The following is a 7,635-nucleotide window of genomic DNA, read 5'->3' as shown; positions in this document are numbered from 1 at the left end:
TGGTCCACTGTTGCCCATCTGCATCCATCCTACCAATAACTTTGCTATGCGGGTGGAGGAGAACAGCCACCAGGGTGGTGGTAGGGGCATTGGGGGAGGTTGCAGCAGAGGGCTCGTTGCCCATGGCCCCCATCAAACCACTCCTGTGTTGAAATATTAGGAGAAATGATTGCATGTGCATTTATAGACGTTCAGGCTGCTGTGTGAAATCTTCTGAGAATTGCCTGAGTAACACTTTCGTGTTCAGAACCTGACTCTAATCCAGCCCATCAAAATTCTCCCATTACATTAGAGCAGGCACCCCCAAACTCTGCCCTCCAGATGTTTTGGGACTACAACTCCCATCATCCCTACTAACAGGACCAGTGGTCAGGGATGATGGGAATTGTAGTCCCAAAACATCTGGAGGGCCAAGTTTGGGGATGCCTGCGTTACGAGCTAATCGGATGAAAACATCAGCTTGAATTAGCTCTCCTGGTAAGATGATAAGAGAGGACAGAACTGCCCTTTTATTTTAGAAAAAGAAATTTAAACAACATCCTCTTTGTTGAGAATGCATTCCAGGTGCCTAGAATATATTGAGCAGCCAACCCGCAGGTGACCGAGCAGGTGAAGTCCATTCAGAACTACACCAGCGTTTTCAGACCTGTTTATGTCCGGGCTCAGATAAAGCTGGCCAGTTCCTTGCTGTCGTCCAGGAGACCTCAAAAGTCTCAGACCATCTCGACCAACTTGAAGCTCCCCACCTCTTTAGTGGGAATGACGTTGATGAAAGTTTTGTACAGCACAGCTCCTTTGGGTAACTGGCAGATCACCTCTGTGCTTTCCTTGCTGCGGGGAGGCGGCACGTAGACTTCCTTCGTGTACCGCACAATCCCATCTTCAAGCGCGTAGAGCGACTTGTTGCGGCCTATTCCCACCTATTAACAGGCGGAAACAAGGAAAATTAAAAGAGGAGAAAAGTTTTAAGACTCTGGAGCACAGTAGTGATGCCCAATGTTACATGTCAGCACCTTGGTGTGTTTTGGTACAAGGTAGGGATGCCAGACTCAATAGAGGACAGGACTTCTGTGCCTTTAATTGCCCTGCTCTCTTTTGAGTCTGGAAACCTTAAAGAGAAACCAGCAGAGCCTTTGCTTGGAAATTAAACAAAGGGTCTGCTGGTTTCTCTTTAAGGTTTCCAGACTCAAAAGAGAGCAGGGCAATTAAAGGCACAGAAGTCCTGTCCTCTATTGAGTCTGGCAACCCTATACACAGGCAACTAAACTCATGGCTCTGCTCATGTGAGGAAGGCTGTTTGCATAGCCACTGGATGTCTGATCACAGGGCTGCCATGAAGTCGGAAGCCATGGCATATGACAATAATGCTTCATCACCATATAAGACTATTATTCAACTGCTGGTTCGCTACTTCCATTCACTTTTCCCATTGGATCTTTCACCCCACTTGGCTTGCGCCTATGAAAATACGGACGGGCAAAAAGTAGATCGCTGGACGATCTGCAGTAATCATTTATGGCTCTCAATTGCTGAACGGCAGCAAGACCAAAAGGCTTCATCCGCTTCCCATTAGTAATACTTCTGATTATTCGATTTCATAGAATCATAGAGTTGGAAGAGACCACAAGGGCCATCCAGTCCAACCCCCTGCCAAGCAGGAAACACCATCAAAGCATTCCTGACAGATGGCTGTCAAGCCTCCGCTTAAAGACCTCCAAAGAAGGAGACTCCACCACACTCCTTGGCAGCAAATTCCATTGCCGAACAGCTCTTACTGTCAGGAAGTTCTTCCTAATGTTTAGGTGGAATCTTCTTTCTTGTAGCTTGAATCCATTGCTCCGTGTCCGCTTATCTGGAGCAGCAGAAAACTAAGCAGAAAACTTAGGCCTTCGCCCTAAGATCCCAGGGCAGGTCACAACAACTTTAAAAACCACATCAAAAACTGTTTAAAACTAACCTCGCTGGGCTATTGAATTTGGCCGGAAGTTCTCTGATTCAGATTTGTATTTTTATATGCAGGTCATCGCAGTGTATGTTCCACCTGGGAGGCAGTAGGTTATTAGCTCTGCTGCAAAACCACAATTTTACACCTGACCCCCCTCCCTCAACTTTCAGCCATGATTTTGCACCTGGCTCTGATGGGTGGATATCAGGGTGCTGAGTAGAAATGGGAACAGACACAGTCGTCAAGGATGGGGGAAGCTGTATCCCTCCAGATGTTGTTGGGACGCCCATCAGCCCCAGCCTGCATTGCCAGTCATCAGGAATAATGGGAGTTGATGGGCCACAGGTTCCCCCTCTCTGACATCTGCCCATGCACCTGCTGTAAAGCACTAGATATGGCGCTTGGCCAAACCTCACCTGCTCGTAAGTGATTTCAACACACCTACAGTAAGTTCAGGCCACCTGAAACTTATCTCAAATGGGTTTGGCTTCTTTGGGATTTGGGATTATGTGTTACACTATTCTGCCCAGGTATTTCCTGGCACGGTTCAGGAGCTCTGCGAATAGACCTTTCTTTTAAAAAGGGGGGGGGGGAAATGTTTGAAATATTGCAAGTTGTGCTGTGCAGCAAGCAGAACTCCCCTGTCTTATCACACTGTGAGCTGTGAAGTGCTCTCCCGCTTTCCTGCCGCTTGACTACAGTGTAATTTGCCCATTTATTTTTAGATCCATGACTGAGCAATGTTTTTTCAATGTACCCGAGACATTCAGGTGCGCGAAGCTTAACTATATTGTTCATTGAATCTGAATGTCACTTAAAACAGGGTTGCGAAAGCTTTGCTTTCAGAGGCGAGGGCTGTTTCAACTAAGAAGGCTCTCCAATATCTTGTTAGAATAAGCAACTCCCCTGGAAGCCTTCGAGAAAAGGTTAGTATAAAGAAACTTGGCTCATTTCAGGATAATGCAGAATGAAAAGGAAGCAGGAAGTTTGCTGAAAGTGGAGCAGAACAAGCAAAGTCTCAATTATAAACACTCTCGGGAATACCAAAAAGAATAACTTACGTGAGCTCCCGGGTGCCAGCGAATCACCCGCTGTGTCGCCAGTGTGTTGCCAGCGTGGACAAAGTTTCCTGAAAAAGGCGTTAAGATGAAGTGAAGAATTCGGCTTCCGTGATGAAAGCAGGCAATGAATAGGAATTGCTCCATGGAACAAAAACTACCTGTAGTCTCATTTCTTACGAAGGAATACCCATTGCAGATGATGCTAGATCACGTAAATTAGAAAACCGGTATCTGTCTCTCTCACTCACACACAGCCTTCCTTTAGCGTTCTCTCCAAACGATTTTTAATACTTCTGCAAACCTTGGGCTTATCCTAAGGATGTCAATGTAAAGGTAAAGGGGCCCCTGACCATTAGGTCCAGTCGTGTCCGACTCTGGGGTTTCGGCGCTCATCTCGCTCTATAGGCCGAGGGAGCCGGCGTTTGTCCGCAGACAGCTTCCGGGTCATGTGGCCAGCATGACAAAGCTGCTTCTGGCGAACCAGAGCAGCGCACGGAAATGCCGTTTACCTTCCCGCCGGAGCGGTCCCTATTTATCTACTTGTACTTTGATGTGCTTTCGAACTGCTAGGTGGGCAGGAGTTGGGACCGAGCAACGGGAGCTCACCCCGTTGCAGGGATTCGAACCGCCGACCTTCTGATCAGCAAGCCCTAGACTCTGTGATTTAACCCACAGCGCCACCTGGGTCCCAAGGATGTCAATACCTGGGAGTAATGGCGACATAGCACTATGCGTGCACATCCCCTACTAGGTGTTGCTGAACTGCAACTTCCATCAGCTTCAGCAAACAAAGCCAATGCTCAGAGATGACAAGAGCTGTAATTCAGCAACACCTGGAAGGCCACAGGTTTTAGAATCATGGAATGGTAGAGCTGGAAGGAAACCCTGAGGGTCATCTAGCCCAACCCCCTGCAATGCAGGAATCTTTTGCCCAACATGGGGCTCAAACCGCAACCCTGAGATCGAGAGTCCCGTGCTCTACTAAAGGAGCTCTCCACACCTGGTGCACATGAAGTATAGACACATGCAATGTAAACTGGATGGTGCATTCCACTTCGCTTATTGAGGCTCTCCCTTGCTGCAAAGCTCCTGAATCTGCATCCCAAAGAGAATTAATATCCGTGCACAAATTTCAATTAGCAGTACTGTACTGTGTGCTTCCAAGTAAGCAGAATCCTGTCGTTGGTCAGTGCAATTCTGCCACCTACTGGCCAGTCTTGCCAATACACATTCATAATACAGTGCTCCCTCGACTTACGAATTTAATCTGTTCCGAATGCACATTCGTAGGTCGAAAAATTTGTAAGTCGAAAAAAGAGGTTTCCCATAGGAATGCATTGGAAACGGAAAAAATCGTAAGTCGAGTAAACCGCATCTAAAATTTGTAAGTTGAAAAAACCCCATCTAAACCGCAACGGTTTTCCTTCCGGATGTCAAAAAAAACCATAAGCGTGCAGCCATTTTTTTTCATTCGTAACTTGAAATTTTGTAAGTCGAATACTTCGTAAGTCGAGGGACCACTGTACAGTATATGCCTTCTTGAAAGCATCCCTGTGAAAGCCAGACCAGCTGGCAGCAAGAAAAATACAGTGATCCCCCGCTAGACGAACGCCTCGCACAAAGAAAAACTCACAAGACGAAAGCGTTTTGCGAGTTTTTGGGAGACTCGTAAGATGAAGTTTCCTATGGCCGTGTTTCGCAAGATGAAGCAGGGCAGGCGCGCAAACGAGAGAGTGGCCATCTGGTTGAGAGTGTGAATGGCTGCTGGGGAAGAAGGGAGGGAGCAGGCAGAAGTTTCCATTGTCATCCCGCCCGCGCCCCTCCCTTACTCCTCGGTGCCCGAGAACCACTGGCTGCCCGTCGCCACCATCACCGAGTAGGACGGCATGGCTGCACGGAGGCACAGGAGAGCAGCCGTCATTGAGCAGAGCGCAGGCTGCCGAAGTGCTCCATCCGCCCCGCCCCGTCCAGTCCCACTGGCTGCCTGGTTGGGCGCGAACGGCTGATGGGGAAGGAGGGAGGGAGCCTCTCCCTGGCCCTCCTCCTGCTTCCCCCTCCCCAGAGCCTTAAAAACTTCCAGAGCGGCCGTGGCGGGTGAGTCAGCGCCTTTTTTGCGCTTTTTTTTGGTCCATAGGAACACATTAATTAAATTTCAATGCATTCCTATGGGAAACCGCCCTTTGCAAGACGAAAATATCGCAAGACAAAATGACTCGTGGAACGAATTAATTTCGTCTTGCGAGGTACCACTGTACTGTAAACTGAAAGGCAGCTGCAAAAAGAGCCAAGGGACTTACCGTCCAATTTTTTAACTCCGTAACTTTTCCCAGGACTTTTCCCCCCAAGATTTTTGGAACTGCCTCCACTCTTCTTAGATGCAAACCTCACTGCAACTGCACTTAGGGGGGAAATAGGCAAAACTGTGGAGAGAGAGCGAGAGAGGAAAGACTCATCAAAACTGGGGGTGGGATATAAACCGTCAAATATTTAAACTGAGAAAGAAACCTCACACCAGCCACTGGATACTGAAGTGTTTTATGTTATTCGAAAGTTCAGAGAGGGTGGGTTGGGAAGAACTGGTCAGTGTTGCGGTGACGACCATGAGCTGTGAGCCAGCAGTCCCCTGTTCAAACCGCAACTCAATCATGAACACTCTGGGTGACCTTTTTTTAGATGCAGAGCCAAATAACTGCTGGCTTTTTTATACTACCAAAGGAAGAAAAGCTGTTTTGTCCCGTCCCCACGACGATGCGAACAGACAAAAATGCCCAAACCCTCAACAGGCAAAATGTCACCAAAGGCTGGGAGGGAGAGAAGGAAGGAAGGATATTAAAACGGGTGGGGGTGGGGGGGGGAGAAGAGCAATACCCGATTCTGAACAGGAAACACTCCCTGTGCAAAAATAAAATAAAGGCCCACTGAACTCCCACTTTTGCTGCTGTTGCGTTTGCAGCCATTCCGGCGATGCGGCATGTTTTGCACCTCATGCATCCCCGCCTATTGCACGCGTCTCGATCTCTCCCCACGACCCCACCACCCCGTTTCCCCGGGACTTGTCCCCTTGCCAGGCTCCCTCCGCCCGCCACTCACGTTGCCCTCCGGAGCCGAGAGCCCAAGGCGAGAGCCTGCCGAGCAGCGCCGCCATTTGACCTTCTTCGCCGCCGCCTCCTGGTCGGCAACCCGGCCGGCTCCGCCTTGCAAAGCTTCCGGATCCGGGGCTTGCGGGGAGAAGCGCCGCGTTTGAATGAGGCTCCGATTCCCGGGCTCCATACTAACTGCTGCGGGCCAGGAATAGGAGGAGGAGGAAGAGGAGGAGGAGGAGGAGGAGGAGAGCGGCTGCTTCTGTTTCTGAGCAGAGAGAGAGGTACCGCCGAGAAAGCCCTTTGTGCCCCTTGCTTCCTTTCCAAAGAGGCTGAGGGTGGTGGGTGGGTGGAAGGCTCTCTGCACGTGCTCAGAAGCACTTTCCTCCCTAGTTTATCGCTCACCATTCCAGGGACTCAACTGTTGAAAAACGAGTCTCCGGGGATGAAATTCAGACCTACCCCAAGGTGGGCTGACAAGGTGGGTCCTCTGAAGCCGCGCCCCCCCCCCCCCCAGGACACACGGGGGTTTCTTGCTTGCTTATATTTCTATGCAGCTTTTCGTTCCCCGTGAATCGCAAAGCAGCTTACAAACCAAGAAAGAGCACCACAGGCACAACATAGATAGAATAATGAACCAAATATAAAACGGAACCATTCAGATGCCAAGGAGATAAAGAATTTGCACAGCTTTTAGGAGACATCTGAAGGCAGCGCAGCGTCAGGAGGTTTTTAACGCTTGATGCTTTCATTATGTTTTTAGATATGTTGGAAGCCGCTCAGAGTGGCTGGGGAAACCCAACAGGATCAGCGAGGCATTTATTATTATTATTATTATTATTATTATTATTATTATTATTATTATTATTATTAGTGATCTATAGAGCACCATTAACAAAACAACTAAAAAAAAAAAGGCCAAGCAGCACAATTGCAATAAAAGTCATAGGATTCACAAAGTACTGCAGCTTTCATTATCTGTTTTAGTTTGCTGGTGTTTTTAGTAATATATGGTGTGGTTTTGTTGTATTGTTTAAAAAAATGCTATTGTATACCTCTTTGAGCAGGCTGGCCCCCAAAGTGGGCTTATAAGTCATGTAAACAAAAAAAAATAACATAAAGGGTTGTTGTTTTTTAAATTTAGCAGTACATCATGAAAGGAGGTGGGTGTGTGTGTAATGTCCAGGCCCATGGCTTTCAATATTACTATTGTTGATACTATTTGCTCTTTCACATTCTGCGACAACCCTATGGAGTGGCAGTTAGTACTCACCCCCTCCATGTGCTACCTAGCTGCTGGGACCAGGTAGCCCCAGATGTTTGGGTCTGTGGATGTTTTTTCTCTCTCTTCTCTCCCAAGCACCTGGACAGTCTACAGCTCTTGATTCTTCCTGCCGGAAGGGGAACCTCGTCAAGTTCCCGGGGCAGCCATTGCCAGCCTGAGACCCTCCATTTTGGACTACAATGCCCATCAGCCTCAGCCAGATGATGGGAATTGTAGTCCAAGATGTCTGGATTACCCCAGGTTGGCGAAGGCTGCTGTGGGGGA

At 48.5% G+C, this 7,635-nt stretch overlaps 1 protein-coding gene across 1 annotated transcript; it reads right to left on the bottom strand.

The window, feature by feature from the left end:
* Nucleotides 1-478: 478 nt before the first annotated feature.
* MRPL27 (mitochondrial ribosomal protein L27) lies at nucleotides 479-6,168 on the bottom strand. The gene is made up of 4 exons (XM_035099018.3): nucleotides 6,097-6,168; nucleotides 5,304-5,426; nucleotides 3,007-3,074; nucleotides 479-920 (listed from the first exon to the last, which is right to left on the bottom strand). Exons 1-4 carry the CDS (start codon nucleotides 6,149-6,151, stop codon nucleotides 714-716), a joined length of 453 nt encoding a protein of 150 aa, XP_034954909.2. The 5' UTR covers nucleotides 6,152-6,168; the 3' UTR covers nucleotides 479-713.
* Between the last annotated feature and the right edge of the window lie 1,467 nt (nucleotides 6,169-7,635).

This window comes from Zootoca vivipara, chromosome 2 (genome assembly GCF_965207765.1).
Source record: "Zootoca vivipara chromosome 2, rZooViv2.hap1.1, whole genome shotgun sequence".
In the NCBI taxonomy this organism is placed as follows: domain Eukaryota; kingdom Metazoa; phylum Chordata; class Lepidosauria; order Squamata; family Lacertidae; genus Zootoca; species Zootoca vivipara.
Note: the sequence above shows the minus strand (reverse complement) of the source record. Positions and strands in the feature narration are given on the sequence as shown.